Source organism: Lissotriton helveticus, chromosome 3_1 (genome assembly GCF_964261635.1).
Source record: "Lissotriton helveticus chromosome 3_1, aLisHel1.1, whole genome shotgun sequence".
Taxonomy (NCBI): domain Eukaryota; kingdom Metazoa; phylum Chordata; class Amphibia; order Caudata; family Salamandridae; genus Lissotriton; species Lissotriton helveticus.
This window is the reverse complement of record NC_136061.1, coordinates 490,497,684-490,522,686: the sequence shown is the minus strand read 5'-3', so window position 1 is coordinate 490,522,686 and position 25,003 is coordinate 490,497,684. Positions and strand designations below refer to the sequence as shown.

Here is a 25,003-nt window from a genome sequence, read left to right as displayed (position 1 = left end):
ATTTAATCATATTGCCCCCGCAGCTATCAATAGCAAGACAGTCCGAGATCAGTACTGGATGTTTCTTAATCACACTGGCCAATACACCTTTGTTGTCTACCCCCCTCCAGACAACCCTTAATCTGTCCGTCGAGGCTTCCAGGTTTGTTGCCCCGATTACACCATGTGATATTTTCCCCCCTAATGATTTCAGGTAAATCACAATTGGGTAGTGATCACTATATACGTTACACACTACCTCTGCCTTTAATAAAACATCCGCAAGGGAAGGAGAGACAAACATATAGTCGATTGTTGTTGCGCTCCCATGACCGATGTAAGTGGGGACCGGGGCAGTACTTGTACAAGTACCGGCAAACTCCGTAGTGTTTACGAGTTCTCTGGTTGCGAGGAGATCAGATAGTTCTACACCTCTCTTACAAGGGGTATTTCTTAAATGAATGTGTGCATTGAAATCCCCTCCTATGCAAATACCATCAAACGTCCCATATTTCCGTCCCTCCACTATTTCATCAATAAAATTGAACAAGCTTAAAAAATTACTATTAGGGTGGGATATAAAATCATTGTTGTAGAAATTAATTAGACATAGTTTTACCCATCTTGTGTATATCAGTGCCATACAACTTGGGTCATTAATTTGTAATGCTTCTGTTTTTACTTCTGCGGTTATCTTTACCCAGATCGATAATCCCCCACTAGGGCGGCCTAAGGGAGGGGCCAGCACAGTCCTATTGTGACAACTATACCCTTCAAGTAGCAAATGGATTGTACACCAAGTTTCCTGAAACATTAAGACCTCATAATGGTTTACCCAATCTTTCCAGGCTTTGATTTCCATTTTTGCCTTCAGCCCAGCAATGTTCCAGCTTATAATAGACAAGTCCTCGTCGGGCAATGGACGAACATCCTGGACAGAGACCTGAGCAATGGCTGTTGGTTTGGCTAATGGATCACATTGTACATTGGGTGGCAGGGGAAGGTCAGATGGTATCAAAAACCCCACAGGCTCTACTCTCTGCGAAAGTTCAGAGTCGGACACCGCTGCAGCTGAATCTTCCTGGGTGGCTGGCAGTCAATCCAAGGTGCCCTGGTCAGATAGTGCCGAGAATCTATTATATAACGGAAACAAGGGTTGTGGTTGCAACATTCTATGTGGGGGTCTGTAAAAATAACTCAGAGGTAAGGGGGTCACCACAGTAGCTGGGCCGTGATGGTTGTAATTCTTATTTAGTAAGAATTTTACTGTGCCCGGGTTCCTGAAGTTGATTGTAATACAGTCTCCGTTGATGTTTTTAAACAGAGGTCCAACCCAGGTCACCCGGCGTGCAGAAAGAATTTAGTTGGATATATCATAGCCGACCCCCTTATGTTTAGTTAACCAGTCAATGCATTTGTTATGTAACTGGACCCAGGATTCTCCTTGACCCTCCCTAAGCGGTGGTATGCCAGCCAGAACCAAGACGTAAGGGCAAGCCTCAGGGGGAAGATGTAAAGCAGGACCTTGATGTTTTATCGGCCTGTTGTCCTCCGGTTGTCTCTTGTCCTGGCCAAGGTTGGGAAATACCTTCTGCTTGGCTGTGCCTCTGGGAGGATTACTCTTCTGGGTATTATAGATGGAGTTTGTGGTGCAAGGTAGTCCGGAGGGTGGCAAAGGGATGGATGGCGGAGTTGAGGCAGAATGGTTTTGCCTTTTATTTACTTCCCTCGGCGGTAAAGTAGGTATAGAGGGGGTACTAGTGTTGGGTGCCCCTTTAGCCCCTTTAGCTATAGCTGGATTACAGTTTAGGGTGGGACCTCCGCTAGATAGGGCGCTAGTGATAGTCTCTAAGTCTTTTAACAGACGTTCGCCTCTAATTTGGTCTAGGCAGGCCATACCTTTCCTCTTTGCTTCTTCGTTTTTCACGAGGGTTTCCAGTCTATCAAGTCTCTTAAAAATAAAATTGAATTTTTTGATCATTTGACCTTCCAATTGCTTGAAAATTGTATCAGCAATGGTCTCTATAAGGTTTCCATTGGATTTAGATCGGAGAGTGCTTTCGTTAGGAAAGTCAGTCTGTGTACAGATGGAATTTATATCCTCGTTTGGTATAGCGATACCAGAATGTTCCCCTGAGTCAGAACATACTGTTTGAACCCCTATTGGTTGTTTCTTCCCCCTAGTCCACATACTCTGTGGAGTTGGCTGGTCGTTACTCCTTAGGGATTGCTTCCTCTTGTTTATTGTTGTCTTTGCTGGACCCCTTTTACGTTTTGCACCGGCGGTCTCGGTGCTCATAGTTGTGGGGGGTGGCGCGGGTTGCGACGCGGGGTCAAGATGAATATCAGTAGCTATATCAGGGGTGCTTCCCTCTTGTGGTGATTCAGATGAGCTGATCGCAGGGATGGGTTTCACCACAATAACTTCTGGAAGTAGAGGCATGGTGTGTTTGGGACTGACTATAATAGTAGGTTGGCTGGTGTTGAAAGAGCCCAATGACAACCTCCTCTCTGTCTCTGCAATCTCGTTAAAAGCATTTTCCAGTAGACTCTCAAAGGAGAGTTGGGAAGATGCAGGATCCGCGATGGCCTGTATATGTGTTCTGGTAGAAGTAATGGTATTACGTTTCCCCATATTTGGAACAACCGGCTCACCTTTGGATGGAGGTTAGATGGGTGGCCCGCCCGACCACTGTTGACCTCTGAGGACCTCAGAGGGTCCGCCCTTTGCCCGGGCTTAGCCCGTGCGCGTCCCGCGACGCGGGAAGTGATGCCCCTTTTTGAGCGCCTCCTGGCGCGCTCAGCCTCGACGCGACTTCCGGTCCGGTCGCGGAGGCTTCTGGGAGCTGTAGTCTCTGACACCCCCACTCAACGGCAGCACAGATGGACAGAGGCTGCGACGGGGGGAGGAGACCGGCGATGGTGAGGCAGCGTTCTGGGCAGGCAGGCAGCAGCGCCGGCAGTCCGGCAGAGGAGACCGGCGATGGCAAGGAGACCGGCGGTGGCAGCAGCAGCGGCAACCTGGTAAGAGACTCCGTGTGGCTGAAATAACAGTCATGTGCGACCGGGACTTCAACTCCGCAGGACTCTTCCGGGGAGACAACGTGCCCAGCCAGGTCCCGCTCAGGGGCTGCTCCCTCCGGCGTCAATGGGCACAGGGACACTGGCACTCCGCTCCTTGGCTTCCCGGGTGGACGCCGGCTGCACGCAGGGCTCTCCTCTCCGATAGGAGGTGATACTCTGACCTGACCAATCAAAGTCTGATATTAGAATCGCCGATTGCATGCTAACTGAGGTGTATGTCTATATGGCGCATGGACGTGCAGAAGGGCCTAGCAAGGGATTATGCCAGAGATAGAGTGCTGGATGGAGAGTCGGTACTGTGTCTGCGGTCCCCATAGAGTGGTGCGTCCTTCATGCGTACCAGAGCGCGCCTTGAAAAGCAAAGGTGCGCTGTGCACGAGTGAGATCATTGTGGCCAGTTAATATGTAAAGCTCCTCCAATAGTTGTTGCTGCGGCTCTTAGTGAACAGCTGCTTATATGTTGCGGACATTTGTCTCTGTTACCTGGGTTGTTTTTAAAATCCTTGCTGCTTCAGTGTGGAATTTGTAGATTCCTGCGAGGCCCATCGGTTCTGTGATGGTGAAAATAGGCGTTAGGGCCTCTTTGCATGTTATCACTCCATTTTGCAAAAGCAGGGTTCTTGTATATAGTTGGCTTTGTCCCAGCAAAACTGGACAGCAGCAGATGATATGCTCGGCTGATTCTGTGTGACATTGACACAGACGACATTCTATATTTCCGGGCAATTTGTTTCCAGTGGGTCCTGTAGTCCCAAATTGGCAGTGTAATTTGTTCTGTAGGGCTGTCCCACCAAACCATGCTTCCAGACATGGTTGGCTTACTGTAGTTTTATCTGAGTCGGCGAGAGGCCCTCTAGGCCAGGGATATGCCTCATTCGCTCGAGGTCCTGTAAGCTTGAGGTGCATTTGCCCTGTTTCTTTAGCAGACTTTTCAGGCTGGCCATTGTTAAAGGTGTTGATTATAGTCTCTGGGGGCCAGCCCAGTGTCTCATTTGCCTTTAAGAGGAACCCAATCCAAAGGTGGTGGTTGTTCTAAAAAACTGATTTTAATGCTTCACCTGATTGTGTCAGTACCCGCCTTGGTCACCCTGTAGTACAGTTTGATAATATCTTTTTTTATTTTTTTTATTTATTTATTCAAAATTTTCAGGAAAGCAAAAAATACAATTCGAAAAAAAAAAAACACCCGCCAATCTGACTAATATCACATCCCTGTTGCATCAAACACGCGATCTCCTATTCTCTGGTAGATACACAGCCAATTAACCAACAACCCACAGGAGGGCAGGCGGCGTTGATAAATTACTTGGTAACACAAACAGTCAACAAGAATGGTGTTCCCATACAATCAGAAGAAGTGTAGAAGAGGCCATCCATAGTTGTGAAGAATAGGTCATTACCCCACCCTCCAGCGGGGGAGGTTGTCCCAAATCACGAACACCTGAAGTATTCCTTCTTCTCATCAGAAGGGCCATTGGGTGTTTTGCTGGTCAGATAGGTCTGGTATAGCCCCCAAAAATTCTTAGGTCTGTTGGTGGGGGGTTGTAGTTCACTGTAATTTTCCGATTGTGGGCAGCAGTACATCATATCATGCGCCTAACGCTTCAGCGTAGGTGCCGGACCTCTCCTCCAACAACATGCAACTACCCTCCGGGCTATGAGGAGGCCCATATCTACTAATCCCACTGCTCTAGGGAGTTTTTTGGTGTACCCTAGTAAGGCTCCCAGTGGGTCCAGCGTGAGTGCAGTGTCCGTTACAGCGCTAATCTCAGCAAAGACCTTTTCCCAGAAGTCCCAGATCCCAGGGCACTGTCAAGCAAGGTGTAGGAAGTCTGCATTTGTATTTGTATTTTGTATTTGTAGGCATACTTATAGAGCGCGGCTGCCACCCAAAGGGTATCCTGGCGCTTTGACCTCAAACATTCCTACAGATGTCAATTACACTGCCCTCGGAAAAAGAAAGGTTTTGAAATCCTTTTTAAAAGACGAGAGATCCTGCTTGCACCTTAGGGCCAGAGGTAGGGAATTCCAGAGCTTGGCGGCCGTAAAGCTGAATGAGCGGCCGCCCATCCTCACCCTTTTTATCTTGGGAACTGTCACCAAGAAAGCCGAAGAGGATCTCAAAAGTCTGGCAGCAGAGTACCAGGAAAAAAGATCTCGCAGCACCACTGGGCCCATCCCATGCAAGACTCTAAAAACCAAGCAGGCCGATTTGAAACAAATCCGTTTTTGAACCGGTAGCCAGTGTAAGTGCGAAAGGGCAAGAGAGGACGAAGCAGACCATGGCCGCGAGAGAGCCAGTTTAGCTGCCATATTCTGTACCCGCTGTAGCTTCATGACTAGGGTACTGGGGGCCCCCAGAAGCAGTGCGTTACAGTAGTCTAATCTACTGAGGATGATACTACGCACCGCTTCCGTCCTCGCTGAATGAGGAAGTAGCGGAAGAATCTTCCACAGCATACGTAACAGCAGCATGCAGGTCGCCGTGGTCTTGTTAACGAAGGCATCCAGCTGGAGACTAGGCCCGAGCAGGACACCTAAGTTACGGACAGAGTCTGCCGCTGCAACAGTGCCTAAGGTAGAAGAAGGCCAGAGCCCCTCTGGCAGAGGGCGAGGCGTTCGGTCTACCGAGCAATAAAGAACTTCAGTCTTTGCCCCATTAAACTGTAACGAGTTCTGACGCAGCCAATCCGCAGCTGCAGCCATGCATTGGTGAAAAGATTCCAGGGAGACCGCATCCCTGCCCTCGATGGAAAAAATAAGTTGAGTGTCATCGGCGTAATTGATGACGGACATGCTGAATGACTTAATCAGACTTATTAGAGGGCGAAGATGTAAGTTAAAGAGGATCGGGCTAATTGCGGAGCCCTGCGGCACTCCCTGTTTTACATCTCTTGCATCTGGGGCTTGGCATCTTTCACAGTTCGCAGTGTCACGCACACCATACCTACACAGCCGAGCAGGAGTGTAATACACCCTATTTAAGAATTTAAAGTGCACCAGTCTGTGCCGGCCATTGAGGGAAAGCTTCCTAGTGTTAGTACAGCAGTATCGCCACATATCGTCATCCAGCGCTGTCTGTAGGTTGACGGGCCAGGCTAACCTGGCCTTAGTGTAAGAATGCTCCCTATGTGTCTGTGCCAGTTTGTACAGATTGGATAGTAGCTGCCTGGGGGAGTTAGTTTTGATGATATATGTAAGTTCCGGGACCTCCGGAGGCTCAGCCATGTCTCCGCCTAGTAGGTTAGTCAGCGCGCATCTAACCCTGTGAAACTGAAAGCGTGTCAATAGTGGTGGGTCCAAACAGTCACCCGCTACCTGCTCCCAAGTCTTGACCACCCCCTCGCTGAACAAGTCACCCGCAACACTAATGTTCAGGTTGCAAAACGCAAGGATCACTCCCTGCTCCCTAAGAGGGGCCAGCCACCGAGCCCAGTCTACCGGCATAACTGGGGAATACAGCAGAGCACCGTTCTGTACTTGTAGCAGACTATGCCAGGCATGATTCGTGGCCGTGATGGAGTCTAATACTCCAGTTCTTCGGTCCATCGGCTGAAAGACCGTGTGTGGAAGCGGGAGAGGGGAGGCGAAGAGCGTTTCCGTGCGCACAAGGGGGATGTCCCTTTTGCCCCAGTATTGGAACTTTCATAATTCCCATGCTTTTGTATCATTCCCCGTCGTCGGAATGGGAGTCTCGGTAATAAAAAATACCATAGTAGTAGGTACAAAAGAGAAAGGAAAGGCCTAGGCCTCATTCCCTTTTGTAACATATCAGCCTCTTTTTGTAAAAGAGACCAAATGTTAGGCATCAGCCAATCAGAAGAGCCTCACCCCTGGAACCTTCCTGAAGGAACCTCAGAGCCTCAGATATTCTACCGCACGTTGTGCTAGGGTGTCTCCATTGAGCTCTGCTCTATTTTCAACACTTTCAAGTAGATTTCTACAGTTTATTCTTCAGGATTTCTTCAGTTTTACTTCGGGAATCTCTCCTTTTCTTCAGGATGTCTGAGGTTGAGAAAAAGAAAGCCCTTTTCAAGCCCTGTTCCATCTGTGGAAAGAAAAGGCTGTTTGTAGAGGACAAACACAAAGATTGCATTACTGCCTTTATCCGGATCACAAGGCAGAGGACTGCAAAATTTGCCGCACTCTCTCCACCAAGACCTTGAGAGATAGCCATGTAAGCAGTCTTCCGGCACGATCTCTCCACCAAGACCTTGAGAGATCGTGCCGGAAGACTGCTTACATGGCTACAGAGGCAGAAGGAGAGGAAACATGGAGTTTCCAGTGATGAGGAGGAATTGTCTTCATTTGGTTCCTCAAAAAGGTCCGTGAAAAGGGGTAGAGGTTCCCCATCTTCCTCTGTTGGGCGCCCCTCAAAGGCTTCTAAAAAGACCCCCAGAGAGTCTGATAGCCGGGGTTCAGGAAGTTCCCCCCACCGCAGTGGGAAGGATAAGGCAGAACTAGTTTTGCCTCTTAAGGGTGAGAAGACAGACCCAGCCTTCAAAAAACCCTCCTCACATTCTTCAGAGAGGAGTTCTAAGTCCTCTACGACGAAGACATCGTCGACGGTGGGTCAGTCGACGAAGAAAATGAAGCCCGAAATCCAATTGGTCCCGCCGACAGGCTCGTCGGCGGAAGAATCGTCGACGAAAGCTTTGTTGTCGTCGTCGAAGAAGGTATCGTCGACGGCAGCGTCGACGGGACATGTGCCGACGACATCGTCGACGAAGACATCGTCGACGAGACATCGTCGACGGCTTCATTAACATCGTCGACGAGGAAACCATCATCGTCGACGGCAGTGACGACGGTATCGACGACAGTGGTGTCGTCGACGAGTGCATCGACGACGACAACGATATCTACAACGTCGGCGGGCTCGTCGACCGTGGTGTCGCCGACGACGACATCTGTAATTCCAATATCGTCGGCGAGGATATCTCCGGCGTCGATGGAACCATCGACGATACTGGCTACGGAGAGACGAGTGACGGTTTCTTTAACGAGAATCACTCCTGAGATGACATCCCCGAGAAGGGTGACCCCTTTACCGCCAACTTTGCTGTTGGACCAGGGAGAATCTGAGGAAGACGGACAGGATGCTTATGACTATGCCAATAGCCCGTCTCAGCTGCTAATCAAGAGTCAAGAGACAGATTCAGAAGGGGCATATGACCAAGGGGAAGTAGAATATCATCAAATGGCCCACTCTAAGGGCTATGTGCCACAAGACATGACTTCGGTCCCTACTACATTCCTGCATGACCTCCACAAGATGTTGCAGGACTATAAGTCAAAAGCAGAAAGACCAACACCATGTAGGTCTGCTCCTTCGACACCAGTGAGGAACCCCTCCTCTGTAGTCACTCCGATACTTCCGATACAGACGCCGCCTCAACCTCAGCGGCCGGTGCCTCAGGCTCCGTCAGAGCCAGCCGATGACCCGGATGGGGATGGTGATGATGATGGATCATCCAATGATAACCAAGAGTCGGATCATGATGGGGATGAATATGATGACTACGTCATCCCAGACCAAGCTTCGCCTCATCAAGACTTGGTAGATTCACCTCCTGCTGACATCAGCAGTTTTCACCAGCTGATGGAACGTGCAGCTGGGAGATTTAAACTGGTAATGCCCGCTCAAACCACGGACTGTTTCTTATACGATTTCAAAGAGAAACACCGCAAGACAACAAGGTCGATTCCAATTGTGGATCATTTGTGGGAGGAAGGTTTGAAAGCTATGAAAAACCCAGCGACGGTGGTCTCTGTGCTACCGCGTCTGGATAAAAAGTATAAAGCACCAGATGATGGACCTGCAGCGCTAACGGGCCATCCAAAACCTGCCTCTGTCATGTCACAGGCAGCACAGAAGAAGTCGCAGAACCCCTCTGCTCCCTTAACGGCTTCTCCTGACAAGGATGGACGACGACTGGATAACACGGGCAAGCGGTTTTCATCGATGGCTAGCCTGCTAATACGTGCCGCCGGGGGATTTCATGGCCACGCTCGATCTGGAGGACGCGTACTTCCATGTCCCGATTCACCCAGCACACAGAAGGTTCCTACGCTTCACAGTAGCCAAGAGCCATTTTCAGTTCAGGATTCTGCCGTTTGGTCTACGCTCTGCCCCAAGGATTTTCACGAAGGTGCTGGCACCGGTGGCAGCATTTCTGCGAAAGAACCACTTCCAGGTCTTCCCTTATCTGGACGATTGGTTACTGAAGGCCCCGTCCAGAAGGTTAGCGCAGGACGCTGTGCAGGCTTGCACCAATCTGTTCCAGAATCTGGGGCTCACTTTGAACAGAGAAAAATCCACGCTGAAGCCCTCAAGAAGAGCACGGTTCCTAGGAGCAGTGTTAGATTCAAGGATCTCGAGGGCGATTCCTACTCAAGAGAGGATAGAGAAACTGCAACGGTTGGCACGAAACCTTCGGGTAAAAAGGTGTCTTTCTGTACGCAGCTACAAGTCGCTGCTAGGAGTGATGTTGTCATGTATTCCCTTGATTCCGCACTGCAGACTGCGGATGCGTCCCCTGCAGGAACAACTGGACCTCCAATGGAAACAAGTGCACGGATCGTTCGAGGACAAGGTGGTTGTCACTCGAGAGATGAAAGAGGCAGTGATTTGGTGGTCACATCAAGACAATTTGTGCCAAGGTCTATCCTTCGCAAGCGTACCATCGCCTCAAATACTAACGACGGATGCGTCATTGGAGGGATGGGGAGCAGTGATGCAGGATCTGCAGGTCAGCGGCCATTGGTCTCCTCACGAGCAAAAACTGCATATCAATCTGTTGGAGCTGAGAGCGATCAGGCTAGCTCTTCAAGCTTTTCTTCCGCGACTCCAGGGTTCACAAGTGCTCATCAGGACGGACAACACCACAGTTATGCATTATGTGAACAAAGAAGGAGGAACAAGATCACTCCTCTTGTCGCGAGAAGCTCAACAGATATGGGAATGGTCAATTCTTCAGAGAATTTCACTAAAGGCGGAGCACTTACCAGGAGTGCTGAACGAAGGCGCCGACAGGCTGAGCAGGTTATCTTCAGTCAGTCACGAGTGGGAACTAAAACAGCAGGTTCTGGATCTACTATTTCAAACATGGGGCACACCGGAGGTGGACCTATTTGCAACGCCGACCAACAAGAAATGCCGGTCATACGCCAGCAGGTTCCACCATCAAGGCTCATTGGGCAATGCCCTGTCTATAGCCTGGACGGGGAGGTTTCTTTATGCGTTTCCACCAATTCCCCTGATTCCACGCCTCATCAGGAAGATGAAGACGGAACCATGCAAAATATTCTTAATAGCCCCAGCATGGCCGAGACAATTTTGGTACACAGAATTACATCTGCTGTCGTTAGTCCCTCCATTCCTGCTGGAGGAGGTTCCGGATCTTCTGACAATGTCCGGAGGACAGGTTTGGCATCCAGATCCAAGATCATTACACCTGACTGCATGGCTCCTGACCAGCGAGAATTCATGAATGTCCCTCTTTCCAAGGAGATCAAGGACATCCTTTCTCAGGCAAGAGCGCCTTCAACAAACAAGACATACAGATTAAAATGGAAAAGGTTTTGTATTTGGTGTAAAAAGGAAAAGGTTGATCCTTTTACTTCAAAACCTCATCAACTCCTGCCTTATCTACTCTCGCTAGCAAAGTCTAATCTGACCCATTCTACGATCAAGGTCCATTTGGCAGCAATTTCAAGATTCAGGAGATCTGACTCTGGTCCTTCATTATGGTCTTCAAGAATTGTCAAGCAATTCCTCAAAGGCCTGTTCAGGGTCTATCCACCAGTGAGACCTCCTCCTCCAACTTGGCATTTAAACTTGGTCCTGGCTCAACTGATGAAGGAACCATTTGAGCCGATTCACCGCTCAGACTTGAAATACTTATCATGGAAATTGGCTCTACTCTTAGCCCTGACATCGGCTAGGCGAGTGGGGGAGTTGCAGGCCCTTACTATCCAAGAGCCGTTTTTACAGTTCAAAAGGAACACGGTCATCTTGCGGACGAACCCAAGATTCATTCCTAAAGTTCCTACAGACTTTCACTTAAATGAACCAGTAATTCTAAAGACATTATTCCCAAACCCAGTCACTCCAGCGGAGAAGACATTGCACACTCTGGATTTACAACGATGTCTAAAATTTTACATAGACCGTACCAAGGAATTTAGAAAGACTTCGCAATTGTTCATTGCCTTTGGTGGTCCAAGCAAAGGTCTCCCTCTGTCCAAACAGGGGATCTCAAGATGGATTTCGAGTGCTATTGTGCATTGCCACAACATAGCAGGAAAACCTCTGGAGGGCAGGATCCATGCTCACTCAACGAGATCAGTGGCATCCTCAACAGCCCTCTTTGCGGGGGTACATATAAAGGACATTTGCAGAGCTGCTACCTGGAGCAGCGTGCACACTTTCACTAAGCATTATTGCTTAGAGTCATCACAGCAGGATGATGCGGCAGTGGGCCAGGCTGTCCTGAGGAACCTCTTCAAGTGATTGGTGAGCTTTCCTTTCTATCCCACCTTCCATTAGTAACACATTTTGTGATTTCATTTGTAATGTATAACGTACTTATTTACAAAATGTGTTTATGATGGTTTACTGCTTGCTATTCTGATACAAAAGCATGGGAATCTATGAAAGTTCCAATACTGGGGCAAGAAAACAAGTTACTTACCTGTAACTTTGGTTCCCCAGTATTGGTAACTTTCATACTTGCAGCGGCGGCTGGTCCATAGGGGCAGCTGGGCAGCGCCCACTAAGCAATCACAAAGAGAAACTGCTCACTGAATCGGGCAAGAATGCAAGCAGACTATCATCTGTTTACATTTCCGACCTGTGCTGGCAGCAGCTTCACAAGTGAAAGTGCGCATGAGTCAACAGACGCACAGCGCACGCAGGTGAGAGCAGCAGGAGTCCAGAAATGGACTCCGACTGCGCATCTGCGAGAAGGGCGCTTTCGTTTTTCAGCTCCCCACTCCATTGACATTACATTAGGTATGCTGCACATGCCTAGTGTAGTGGTGGAGTCTGAGGATAGGATCCTGCTCGGGCGGTGACGTAGGGTCGCCCTATGCCCTGTCCCATGCCAGGATACAGCCGAGTAGCCGCCCCTATTCTTCTGATTTGCCAGTCCACTTCAAAGGAAAGAGCGGGGAGAAGTTAATTCCACTGACATCTTGTGGGTGATGATACACGGGACCGGAGCGGGAGATGCCTGGTAAGTTTATTTATTTGTTTTTATGTAATCATTAAATGAAACGCCTTCCCTATCGCCCCCCCCGTCCCCCCCCCTCCCCCCCCCCACCTTCCCCAACCGCCTAGGTCATCCAGTTAGACGTCACTTTGAAATCTGGTACTTGTAGTTTAAGTTTTGTAGCAAGACCTACCTCCTGCACCACAGAGCAGCTGAACGCCCGGCACTGCCTTCGAAGAAACCCTCGAATGTGGCAGCGGCACGTCGGCTCTGAGTCTGAAGGAGGGAAGATAGTAAGGGATGCCGAGGTGAGGGCGTGTGGCAGGAGCAAGAGAGAAAGAAAATTTAAATTGCTTCTCACAGTTTTCAAAACCATTCAAAATACAGGGCCCCACTACTTTGTAAATCGCTTCACGCGCTATAACCCCGCGCGTTGCTTGAGATCCTCCGGGACAAATCTTATACAAATACAAGACTAAAGGTGGGAAATCTTTCACTGTTCTGGCAGCCAGGGCCTGGAACAACCTGCCTGTTAACCTTAGACTCATAGAAAACGAGAACAGTTTCAGAGGACTTCTCAAGACATGGGTCTACCAACAATCAGACTCCTCTGTTTTGGCTGCCATTTAATTTCTTTCTTTCATCACACTCCACTTTTTCAGTTATCCTCCGCAGCTTGCCCAGCGCCATGATGCTCCCTTGGGAGCGAACGTCTGCGCTTTACAAATACATATAAATATCAAATATCAAAGAGAGTGAGAGCAAAGAGAGAGAGTGTGTGTACGAGCAACACGGCTAATCATTATGCAATCATTATGCACAATGTTCCAGCTGACACCAGGCATTCTCTCTTATTATCTCCCGGTCTGCGAAATTGAAGCTATCCGTCCTCGTACTTTGTGCTTGAAATGTAAAGAATAGGTAAGGAGTTCCAGCCTCACTGGAATATACCATTGTTGAACGGACTGCCCAGCGAAACATAGCCTAATCTAAACCGGCGGCAACGCAGATCTCTACTGGCTACATTAGACAGGGAGGGTGTGGGGGCTAATGAAAAGAGCGGAGTTGTGGACTAAAGAGCGCAAAATAATCAAAGCATTTAAAATTATTAAAAAATAAAGTACTTTAAAGAAACGCTGTGCCTTATAGTCCATAAACATGGCGTATTATCATACCATTGTCTAACCAGTTTATCAATCGTATTAATGCCTCATTTTACAGTGATAGAGGCATTTCATGTGCTGTAAATTGGCAAAGCTTCAAATCGCTCCTAATTGATGTTAACATTATTTCAGCAGGATACTCGTGTTAGCCTTTTTAGTGTCCAAAAGTTGCAAGTATGCTACGCCAAGTTTCGGAGAAAAACCCTAGGGGTGAACATATTTCACTGGTGCATGTGCGCCAATCCACGAATGCGGTCTCAGACAGACTGCAGATTTCAACAGCAGCATGAAAAATACATTCTTGCGATAAGTTGGAAGAGGAGGAGGGAGATAGACTGAGGAGGGCAGAGGCTTGAGGGTGGAGAGGGGAGAGACTGAGAGGGTGCGGGGCCTCGGAGGAGGAAGAGAGAGAGAGGCTGAGACTTGAAGATGGAGAGAGAGACTGGAGGGAGAGTGGAGCAGGCGCGGTGCGTCCATTGGAACGAATGAATGAATGATGGATGGATGGATGCAGGATGGATGCAGGATGGGTGGATGGATGGATGGATGGATGGGTGGATGGATGGATGGATGGGTGGGTGGATGCAGGATGGATGCAGGATGGATGGGTGGGTGGATGGATGGGTGGATGGACGGATGGGTGGATGCATGAATGAATGATGGATGCAGGATGGATGCAGGATGGATGGGTGGATGGGTGGATGCATGAATGAATGATGTATGGATGCAGGATGGGTGGGTGGATGGATGGATGGGTGGATGCATGAATGAATAATGGATGCAGGATGGATGGATGGATGCATGAATGAATGAATGAGGGATGCAGGATGGATGCAGGATGGGTGGATGAATGAATGATGTATGGATGCTGGGTGGGTGGGTGGATGGATGGGTGGATGGATGGGTGGATGCATGAATGAATGATGGATGCAGGGTGGATGGATGGATGCATGAATGAATGATGGATGCAGGATGGATGCAGGATGGATGGATGGATGGCTGGGTGGATGCATGAATGAATGATGGATGCAGGATGGATGGATGGGTGGATGGGTGGATGCATGAATGAATGATGTATGGATGCAGGATGGGTGGGTGGGTGGATGGATGGGTGGATGCATGAATGATGTATGGATGGATGCAAGGTGGTTTGGGCTCGCTCGCTGCGCTCGCTCGCTGTGGTGCAATATGCAAATTAGTTTACGGCCCACCACTTTCAAATGTCACCAGCCGCCCCTGTTTCATAGATTCCCATGCGCCCACCCACCTCCCCGGGGAAAGCTCAGCCTTCAGCAAGTAGGGTGTCTAGCACACAACGGCTACGAAAATCTGAGGCTCTGAGGTTCCTTCAGGAAGGTTCCAGGGGTGAGGCTCTTCTGATTGGCTGATGCCTAACATTTGGTCTCTTTTACAAAAAGAGGCTGATATGTTACAAAAGGGAATGAGGCCTAGGCCTTTCCTTTCTCTTTTGTACCTACTACTATGGTATTTTTTATTACCGAGACTCCCATTCCGACGACGGGGAATGATACAAAAGCATGGGAATCTATGAAAGTTACCAATACTGGGGAACCAAAGTTACAGGTAACTAACTTGTTTTCTTCCCATGCACCCATGTATGAAGATGCGCAGCCTGAGCTACTCTGTAGTACAACTCCATGTCCTGGGCATTAAGACCTCCCATATCGTAGGGTAGGGTGAGTAACGTCCATTTGGCCCGTGGCTGGCCTCCTACCCAGGCCAACCTGACCATCAATTGCTGTAAGCGAATGAAAAAGGTTTTGGGGAGGACTATCGGGATTGTCATAAATAGGAAGAGGAACCTGGGAAGTACTACCATCTTAATTATGGATATACGGCCCATCAGAGAGAGCGGGAGCTTGCACCAGACCGCAACATTGTCCTCAAGTCGGTTGACGGCAGTGCCATTGTTGGCCCTTAACAGGATCTCCAGGTCGGTGTGTAGTTGGACCCCCAGATACCTGACCTCGTCAGTAGTCCACTGTAGTGGGTATTCCATCGACGTACATTGTGTGATAGGAGTCAGAGGGAAGGCTAAGGACTTAGTCCAATTGACCTTCAGGCCCGACAGTGCACCAAAACGGACCACCTCTCTAAGCACTGAAGAGAGATTGTGTTCCGGGTCTCGGACATACAGCAGTGCGTCATCCGCATACATTGACACCACACTCCGGTACCCCGGGAAGCCAATACCCTCATTGCCATGATATTCGCGCAGGGCACAGGCCAATGGTTCCGCCACCAGTGCATAGAGGAGAGGCGACCGTGGGCATCCTTGTCTGCTACCTCTGCTGATGGGGAAGGAGTCTGTGACCAGGTCGCCCAACCTAAGCCGAGCCCTAGGCTGGTGATATAGTGCTCCTATCATCTGTAGGAAGGGTTGTCCTAGGCCCATGCGTTGCAGTACCTGTCGCATAAAGGGCCACTCTACTGAATCAAAGGCCTTTTCCATGTCTAGAAATATAGCGAGCGCCTCCCTATTCTGTCTCAGATGCTGCATTGTGCCCAGCACCGTTCGTATATTGTACACTAGGTTCCGGCTCGGGATGAACCCGGCCTGCTCCGGGGCCACTAGCTCCGGTACTAGGGGCGGTCTTATGGCCAAAACTTTGGCGAACAGTTTAGCATCGACATTGAGCAGAGATAAAGGTCTATATGAGCTACATTCATCTCGGGGCTTGCCAGGTTTCGGGATAGTGACCAGTAGCGCCTCCTTCATTGATTGGGGCATGCTGCCTTCCACACAGATATCGTCGAAAAGAGCCGACAAATGAGGGAGCAGTTGTTCTTTGAACGCTTTATAAAAACCTGCCGTAAGGCCGTCCACGCCCGTAGCGCTGCTCGACCTCATGCTCGACAGGGCCTCTAGAATTTCATCTTTTTCTATTGGTTGCATGAGGAACTCTGTCAGCGTTGGACAGGGAGGGAATGTCGATGTGGCCAAGGTAATCATGTAGGTCATCAGCAAGGTCCCCGCGTTTAGATGTGTACAGATCTGTGTAGTAGGCTCTGAAAACAGAAGCAATTTCCGCCTTTTCAGCGTACACCTCACCATCCGCAGACTTTATTTCTGTGATGTTCTGTCGCACTCTCCTCCCCCTTAACACTCTAGCCAGAACTGCGCCAGGCCTCTCACCCTCCCCATATACCCTAGCTGTGGCGTATTTACCCATGTGTTTGAGTTCTCTACCTGCTTCTTCGTGATATTCCGCAAGCAGCGTCTTGATGTTCTCAGCTATCTCGCTGTTTGCAGATCTGCTTTGTCTGCGCTCCAGGTCAGCCAGTTGTTTCTCAAGGTCAGCGAGCCTCTGTCTAATAGATTTAAGTATGCCAGAGTGTTTGGACATTGCCACACCTCTTATGTATACATTGAACGCCTCCCATACCACCTGAAAGCTGTCTACTGATTCCACATTAGCCTCAAAGACTACAACTATAGCTTCAGTAAGTTCCCCCTTGAACACGGGGTCCAGAAGGGAATAGGGCGGGAAACGCCACGTGAATGGTGGAATAGTCCTACCCGAGAGACGTATCTCCAAAAGTACAGGTGAATGGTCAGACAGCGTCCTAGGCAACACTTTGCAGTCCTTAATCTGACCCAACCAAAATGAGGGAACAAGCCAATAATCTATCCTGGTGTGTATGTCGTGGTAGGCGGAGTAGTGTGTATAGCCCCCCTTTTGCAGGTTTCTAAAACGCCACACATCTTCTAGACTCATGGACAGTATCGAGCTTTGTAGTTCCAAGGCAGCAGCCGAGGGACTGCGCCGGGGGCCCGCCGATCTGTCCAGCACAGGGTCTAGGGTGAGGTTGAAGTCTCCCCCCCCAGAAGAGATTGTTCGGGTCATAGTGTCTAGCCTTTGTGGTGAGTGTGCTATAGAAGTGTGGTGAGTCATAGTTGGGGCCGTAAGTGTTGATGACCGTAAAATCTAGTCCCCGTCCCACCAACCTAGATATGACAAACCTGCCCTCAACATCTGCCTCCAAGGTCTGTATCAAGAGTTTGGATTTCGGATTCACCCAGGTTAAAACGCCTCTGGAATGCGAGGTGAAGCCCCTAGCCGCAATGTTTCCCTCTAAACCTCTACAACGTAACATGCCGCTGGTCATAGGGAGATGTGTTTCTTGGAGCAGCGCTACGTCTATGTGGTGGCGATGTAGATAGCTAATGACTTTAAGGACCTTGCGGTGATCATTTAAGCCACGGACATTCCAAGTTAGGACTCTAATGCTGGGGCAATGTGGGGTTGCCCCCTCGGTGATCTTGTCAGCCATTACAGAATGGAGTGGGCACCCCAAGTGAGGACATTGCGCTCATATCATCTGTATTGAAAGTGTGAATAGTCAGATAGCTAACCCCCCAAGAATTAACAAAACATTCCTTACCCCAAACCCCCCCCCCCCCCACCCCCCTCCCACAGCAGACCAACCCCAACACGGCCTTGCATGGTAGAACCCCTACCTCCCCCCTCCCTACCCTATTTGCTGCCTAGAAAAAGCCCAATCGGGCAAGAAAGGCATACAGCGCGGGGGCCAAGGTTGCCAGGCGGGTCCTTGGTTAACTATACAAAATGCAAGTTAGAAAAATGTTCCGCCCCCCGGCCACCACCTAGCATCATGTTACGGCTTGATTTCACACAGTCTTGCACAAAAAGGCTGCAGGAGTTCCCGGACCCAGCATAGCGTTCATGAGCGGCAGCGCCACCAGGCACCCCATGTTGCGAGTTCACCTAGATGTAGGTTAGCGGCCACAATCCCATCAATCAATGGTTATATAGAACACACAAAAAGCCGTACAGTCTTACCACCAGTGGCGCAGGCCTGTCTCCATGCCCAGGAAAACCGAGCACCCTCAGCACAGGGGAGCCGCAGGCACCGGCCACAACCACAGAAACTGGCCCGGTACCTGAATGGAGATGAAGTTAGACTATAATCAGGCCCAGTCATTCCTGTTCGTCGAGCTGGCTCGGGATTTCTCGCCCTCCACGTGGTTGCCGGAGCCTTTCTGATGTTCTTTGCGCCACACCTTCAGGGCCTGTTGCAGAACTTTCGGGTCCGTAAAAATATGGGAATGTCCTTGGCGGTTAATTCTCAATCTAGCAGGGTACACCATGGTGTAATCGAGCCCCGCCTCGCGTAGCTGTTTCTTGTATGGGGCGAAGTGTTTTCGTTCCTCTTGTACTTTGGCCGTGAAGTCCGGATACAAGGAGATGTCTGACCGCTCGTACTGCAGGTTCTTATTGTCGGGCCAAACGGAGTGCAGTATCCCTGTCCCTGTAGTTTAAGAGCTTAGCGATAATAGGCCGCAGCGGGAAACCCGGGTGCCGACGGGGGCCCAGCGAGCGGTGCGCCCGCTCCACTACAAACATCGGGGAGAAGGCAGTTTCACCAAGGAGCGTGACCAGAAGTTTCTCCACAAACTTTTCCATGTTGCCTGTCACTGTGGTCTCCGGAACCCCGTGATACCTATGTTAGAGCGCCTCGAGCGAGCCTCTAAATCCTCCGCCTTATCCTGTATCACCTGGAGGAGTTTGCCGATTTGTGTGCGGTCGCTGTCGAGCTGTGTTTGTGCTTCCTCAACTTCAGTGAGGCGACGTTCGGACATGTCCAGACGTTCCGCGTGCTTGTCGACTCGTTCCGCCATGCGGTCCATGCGGGAGGTAAGTGCGTCAATTTTAGTGCCTATCGAGGTGATGCTGTCTTGCAGACCTTTCTCCATGGTTATTAGCAAGGATTTAATGTCCGAGTAGAACGTGGAAGGTGCACCATCCACCTGGTGGGCCTGGTCCGCTCCATTGAGGTCAGGGGCTTTGGTTCGGCGGTTTTCAAAGGAGAGTTTACTCTGTGTCTTGTCTCCTTTCCCCATTTTGGTCTCCCCACTAGCACTCCAATTGGCCACGAGGGACTAGCCACGCCACCTGGTGAAGTCCAACAAGCCCTAGTCCGTGGACCGCTCTGTGATCAGGTACACACCAAGGGTACTCGTCCCCTCGGGATCCAAATTTCAAGGTCCGCCGACCACTGCCAGCTCCTTCCTGACACAGGTCGTAGCACGCAACACGGCGTCAAGTCTACACAAGTACGCGGGACTGCGGCCTTGCCGTCGGCTTAGGTTCCCTCGAACGCCGGAGGGGCTAAACGCTCCAAGGAGGTGTTGGTGGGCTTACCGCTGCACCCCGGGGTGGTGTAGGCGCCAGCGGATGTGTCCCAGATGGGAATAAAACAGCCGAGGAAGGATAAATTAAGGATTATTCAGGCAGTCGCCCGGAGCTCAGGAATCATGTGTCCGCCATCAGCGCTGGCAAGCTCCGCCCCCCCCGATTTATATCTTTTTTACATTTGATGTCCATTGTTGAAATGTTGATCTCCAACCGAATCTGTGTGAGCCTAGTTGAGTAGGCAAGATTAAATACTTTTCTATAGGCCATTATGTGCAGTCGCTCCAGTTTTTCGGTGAGTTGACCCGGGAAGATGAGGTGGCCTTAGCTCAGGGTGGGAATCCTTTTGGTTTGCATGACCACTCTGATACCCTCTGCAGAATGACTTTGGAGCTTGTGATTTAATGGCATAGCCCGTATGTGGCCGCTTTTGCTTCGAGTGCCTTGGCCTGCAAATTTGGTTTCCCGTAGTTGATGAATTGTGTTCCCAAGTAATTGTATTTGTTGGTCGTGGTGATCCTTAGCGGTCCGGGGTACCATTCCAGCAGGTTCTTTTTAGGTTTGTGACAGAAGATCAGGACCTTCGTTTTTGTGGCATTGGCGTAGAGTTTCCATATTGTACAGTTGTAATGCTTTTAGTGCCCTTTTCATGTAAATTCTGGTGTGATCCTGTAGTACCAGGTCATCCGCGTATTGTATGATGGAGAGTCTAAGATGGCCTAAAGACGTTGACTGTTAAAAGCACCTCACCCAGGTCCGCAGTGTATAGGTTGAACAAGGGGGAGCAATCACACAGCCCTGTTTTAGCCATTTGCTGGTATAGATCTTGGCCGTCACATGAGTCTGCGAGAGCTTGGTGCAGACCCATTTGCCCATGTGGAACGTCATGATGGTTGCCAAAAGCTTACTCGGAATGCCCCACTTTGCAAGTTTGGCCCAGAGAATGTTGCGGTCAATGCCATTAAAGGGTGCACTGTAATCAACAAAGCAGGCATAGAGTGGTGGAGAGGCGACCTCTGTGGCTCGTGTTGCCAGGCATGACAGGGCGAGGGTGTTGTCATCGTGGGTGAGTTAAGCCGGAATTATGTCTGGTATTGAGGTATAAAATGATTTTTATTTAACCAGGCCTCTAGTTCTTTCAGGAGCACTTTTGTAAACGCTTTTCGTTGTTCGTGTCTGCTGCGTCAATTGGACGGTAGACTAAGCAGCAAAGTATTATTGTATTACAGAATGCAGTAAAAAAGATTAAATGAAAATGTTAAAAAGGGCTTGCTGATGGGATGGCAGTCCCCACCGTGGGGTTCTGACAAACAAGCCGCTAGTGGCAGAATGATCACCTTGATTCAATTACATCCTCTGCTTTTCTACAGTGGTCAGTAGTACAGACTGAATTATCCAGTGACCTGGAACTAGATCCTATAGTATCAAGATAGGAGTTGAATGCAAAATAGGAGGTTAGTTAACCATTCGTAAGTTTTCCTAAGCGTTTAGAAGGGAAAGGATTTAGAGAGAGCACACAGAAATTAGATAGCTCAAAGGCATCAGCTATAGCCTTTTCCAATAATAGAACAACCAAGGCCTTCTTTCGAGAGTTAGAAGCAATACATAGATTTAAACTTTGGTTTGAAGCGTAATCTGCCTCTTGCGGAACAATCACCGCTTCTCAGAGTGGACAGCCTGTTTCTCCAGAAGGGCCTCCGGTGTTTTGGACCTCCTTACCCTAAGGGAAACAGGTTTCAAACCAATGTTCAGTGTTCTGCGGCATTCTTGCTAGACACTAGACAAGTGCATCCTGAGTTTATGGTTCCTAATCAGATTTCTTGACTGTTTCAGGGAAATGTGAGAGTTCAGTGGGCTAATGCATTGGTTTTTAGAAACCCATGTACCTCGTTAGCAGGTGAAACCCTTGTAAACTGAGCAACCATGACCTAGGTTAATAGACCTAGAATAATGCTTATAATGGAGAGACCCCTCCCCTCATATGTTTCCACCGAGTTGGTGTGCAGAAGGTGGACGGTAACCCCAGAGCAACCGGTCTTGTTTTACTCCTCACTTGAATATTTCCCTCTGCAGTTTTATGTTCCATCTCATTAGATAAAATAAAACTGTATTATTTTTTCTCTGACTGCCCGTTCGCTCTGTTGCAAATCACGGTAAGTAGGGTGAGTGGTAATTTCGAACCTGACCGTTCCTTATTGTCTTATCACCCATTCTCTTAAAGTCATTGGAAGGTCATGCTTTCTGCAATTGTCTATTTTTAATACTCCAGGTGGATATGAGTCATTACATATTTTTATGATATCCAAATAAGATAAATGCAAATGTACAAAATGTGGATGGATTTTGTAGTAAAAGCCTCTTTTTGCATGATCACCCCCATTTTATTGGACTGATGCTGCTCTGTTTTTGACTCTGTGCACTGGATCTCTGCTGATCAGGCCCCAGTGCATGTGTGACCCATAAAACGTTTTGAAATTGGCTATACTCCTAGTTGGCATATTTAACTTGCATATAAATCCTTAATATATGGTACAAAGTATACCCAAGCACACATTCTTCTACTACTAAAGTGTCAATGCACAACAGGACTTCAGGCCTGGCTGCGCAGGTTTAAAATGCAAATTCGACAGGGAGTGAGTAATGCGTGATAGTAGGTTTAAATAATCTAATCTATTCTGGTTTTACCAGATAAAAAGTTAATTCTTGGACTCTTCAAAATATTTATCACAAGTCCAATTCATTGGTTAAGTCATAGTTGTGCTAAATATTTTACAAAAGATACTTTTAAAAAGTCACCTTTTACCTTCCTAAAGCCTCTAGAATCCCATTTGCATGAGCATCCAGCTAATGAAGTGTGAACTGGCTCCCAGAGTGCCCAGGAGCTTAATTCATAAGACACCTATCCTGTCACTGGCAGATGTAACGTACACCTGAGCCTGCCTCCCTCTTGTCTTCCAAGCCAGCCAATCTTGTGTCCCTGTGGCTTATGAGCTGCCCCCAGAACCTGTTTTGAGTGAACACAGAATAGAGGTTGCTCATTTTCCTGGCCATACCTCGGATGGACATAGGAGCTATGCACAAGGGAGGACAGATTCTGCAATGTTGGTTTTAGGTAGAGAAGGGCACTTTTATATTGTTTGCAGTTGGGCACACATGAACTTCTGGAAAGATTGGTTGGGCTACCTTTGCAAACCTTTTCACTGTTGGTTAGGAAGGGGCCAGAAGTCTCCCTTCTGGGATAAATGGGGCACCCCTGGGTACCTCTTTCATGACACTGCTGGACCTGTGGAAGACAAAAAAAAATGCACTTTCTGTTGATACCTGTGAGGGGAAGCCCCAAGGCTGGACCGTCTCCCACTTGTACCTAGGACAAACGGGTGACTCCAAGTGTCAATTGGCTGACCACCTGCTAACATAGGGGAACAGCAAAGCTGCAAGAAGCCACCTTTCCCAGCTGACCAGTTTCAACTGAACCTGCACTGGACATCTGTTGGAGTGAGTCCTGATCCACCAGGTGCTTTTTCTGAGGCCCTGGAACCTTTGGCTGGTGTCAGAGTATACTCTTCCTGCCCAAACTTAAAAGCCGAGTCTTTGAAGACTTTTTCCTGGAAAGCTGACAGTCTGGGGCCAATCGGCTTGGACCAGCCTGATCTGCTGAGGGTGCACTGCAAGCAGGCTGATTGCTTCTGCTGCATTCTTCTCTGTAGCAGCCTACCGTTATTTTCAGTAGGCCCGACTCAGAGAGGCATTCAATAACGTTGATCTCTCTTGGGCTACCGCCTGCATGCAGCCTTGCCCCATCGAGGAACTCTGACCTCCAGAAAAGAGTTTAAGTCTGAAGGTAGAAATTTTAACTGGGTGTAATGCCAAACAACATCTGATCAATCGCTTCCTGGGCATAAATTCTAGACTTTTCCTGCTCAGAGCGTCTCCTACTATTTAAGAAAATGTCTAAGTCCAAAAGTAACTCTTTAACCAGACCACCCAAGCCCTTGAATCCAACCCGCAATCTATTACGTTCTATCTTAAAACATACCATTGTCCCTGTCTGGTGTGAACAGTTTCCACGGTTGGCGCTTTGCTCTTTTTGGCCCTATTTCTTTTAAAAACCTTAAAAATTCATATCTCATGTCCTGTACACCCCCCCCCCCTAGAGTTTTGGTGTCCTTTTGTTCATTAAAATATTGTCGATTTCCATGAATCGGAGTGCGATTTTTATTGTGTTGTGTGTTCACCTTTTTAAACTGTTTTGGTACTCCTACACATTTTGTTAAGTTAAGCCGTTTGTTCTAGGTCATAGCTACCAGGGGTAGCGCTCCTGTTTATATTACTGAAACCTTTATTGGACCTAACCAGAATAGTTCTATTATTATTTGTGGTGGACTATCATCTACCCCAATTGGTAATCCAGTGAGTTTCTCATAGATATAATCACATAGTCTGTGGTTATCCTGAAAATTTGGCATACGTCAAACAACCTGGGATAATCTTTGTATACCTCTATCAGGAACACATTCACTGTGATTTAGAACTCAAATCGTTAAAATAGTTTGTTCTATAATATCTTATATCGTATTTGAATAGCAGACCTGTGCATATCTTATCTATAGACTGTTTTTCACTCATGTTTAGAAAAAAGTTAATCTATTTATATGTTTGATTCCTCAGATATTTTTTGGCAAGCTTCTACACGAAGTATGATCCAACTCACTGCTTCATAAACACTGCTTCCCTCTTCAGTGTGCTGATCCCCAAGCTACCACAACTACACGGTGTCCGGATTTTTGGCATTAACAAATATTGAACATGGAAAACTGAAGTGTTTCGACCAAGTATATTCTTCGGCTCTGGGCTTTTTCGCACCAGAGGAATAGGTAGCCTGCTGTGATGTTTACCTATTGATGACAGTGAAGTTTTTACAGTAAAGATATGAGTGCTTCGTCTTAGTATGCTGTTGGAAAGCACACAGACTTTTAGAAGACGATGGCTTCCGAATACAAAGAGTGGCAGATTTGTGAGGAGTGGTTCTGTTGAGTAACTGGGCAGGCCCAGCTCTGATTTCAGACAAATGGCACGAAAGCCAGATTTGACAAGGCAGCCAGACAAGGAAAGCTTGGTTAATCTGTGTCGGCTAGAAAAACATAAGCATATACGTTGTGTGAATAGAATAGCCTTTCGATTTCTGTAGAAGTCTGGTAAGTGTGCAGCATGCACCGATTATGTGCACTAGCCAGATGATATTATATTTTAGAAGTATGTTCTTTTGCTGGTTCAAAGACTTTCTACCTGCAAAATATGGTCGACTCTGTCATTTTCTTTGTTAGCCAGTCATGTGCACGGACTAAAATGGAAGTGTTCCATCAGCTGTGATTAAGTGCGAAAG

The 25,003-nt window shown here is 48.5% G+C and overlaps 1 protein-coding gene across 2 annotated transcripts in view; it reads left to right on the top strand.

Annotated features, from left to right (window-relative positions):
- The window catches only part of ORMDL1 (ORMDL sphingolipid biosynthesis regulator 1), a 171,149-nt gene extending 146,576 nt beyond the window's left edge, over positions 1-24,573 (top strand). For both annotated transcript variants that reach the window (XM_078680373.1, XM_078680375.1), the window contains exon 4: positions 24,289-24,573. In XM_078680373.1, the coding sequence (XP_078536499.1) occupies positions 24,289-24,424 (136 nt within the window). In that variant the 3' untranslated portion in view covers positions 24,425-24,573. The remainder of the gene's footprint in view (positions 1-24,288) is intronic.
- Positions 24,574-25,003: the final 430 nt, after the last annotated feature.